Below are 432 nucleotides of genomic sequence, written 5' to 3'. Positions count from 1 at the left end.
TCTCTGGCGTGTGCCACTATCCAGGAGGACATCACCAGCCAGATACAGCAGCAGGAGCTGCTGCTGCTGCAGCAGGAGATGGTTTGTTACGGGGGTGCTTCTGTCTGCGCTCCCCCCTGTGTCTTGAATGATGATGGTCCAGGCAGCTTCAGCAGCAGCAGCAGCAGCAGCGAAGCAGCAGCAGCAGCAGCAGCAGCAGCTGCTGCTGCTGCTGCTCCTCCTCCCTTGCTGCTACGCTGCCACAGGGGAGAGAGCGTTGAGGTGTATCTACACCACAAAAGCGGATGGCTCTTCGGCAGCATCCATGGACAGCCACACAGGTGCTGCTGCTGCTGCTGCTACTTCTGCTGCTGCTGCTGCTGCTGCTGCTGCTGCTAGTTTATATTCTAGCTTGTTGTGTTGCTGCTGTGCTTGTTTGTCTCCTTATATTGC

The 432-nt window shown here is 57.2% G+C and overlaps 1 protein-coding gene across 1 annotated transcript in view; it reads left to right on the top strand.

Annotated features, from left to right (window-relative positions):
• Window positions 1–432, top strand: part of EMH_0088140 (uncharacterized protein) — a gene marked incomplete at both ends in the record, with an annotated part of 1,881 nt that overhangs the window by 659 nt on the left and 790 nt on the right. Inside the window, one exon of the mRNA XM_013501251.1 lies at window positions 25–320. Coding sequence (XP_013356705.1) covers window positions 25–320 — 296 coding nt within the window. The remainder of the gene's footprint in view (window positions 1–24; window positions 321–432) is intronic.

Source organism: Eimeria mitis, genomic scaffold (genome assembly GCF_000499745.2).
Source record: "Eimeria mitis Houghton genomic scaffold, Emh_scaff6572, whole genome shotgun sequence".
Lineage (NCBI taxonomy): Eukaryota > Apicomplexa > Conoidasida > Eucoccidiorida > Eimeriidae > Eimeria > Eimeria mitis.
The sequence above is the reverse complement of the archived record's forward strand: the minus strand, read 5'-3'. Positions and strand labels throughout refer to the sequence as shown.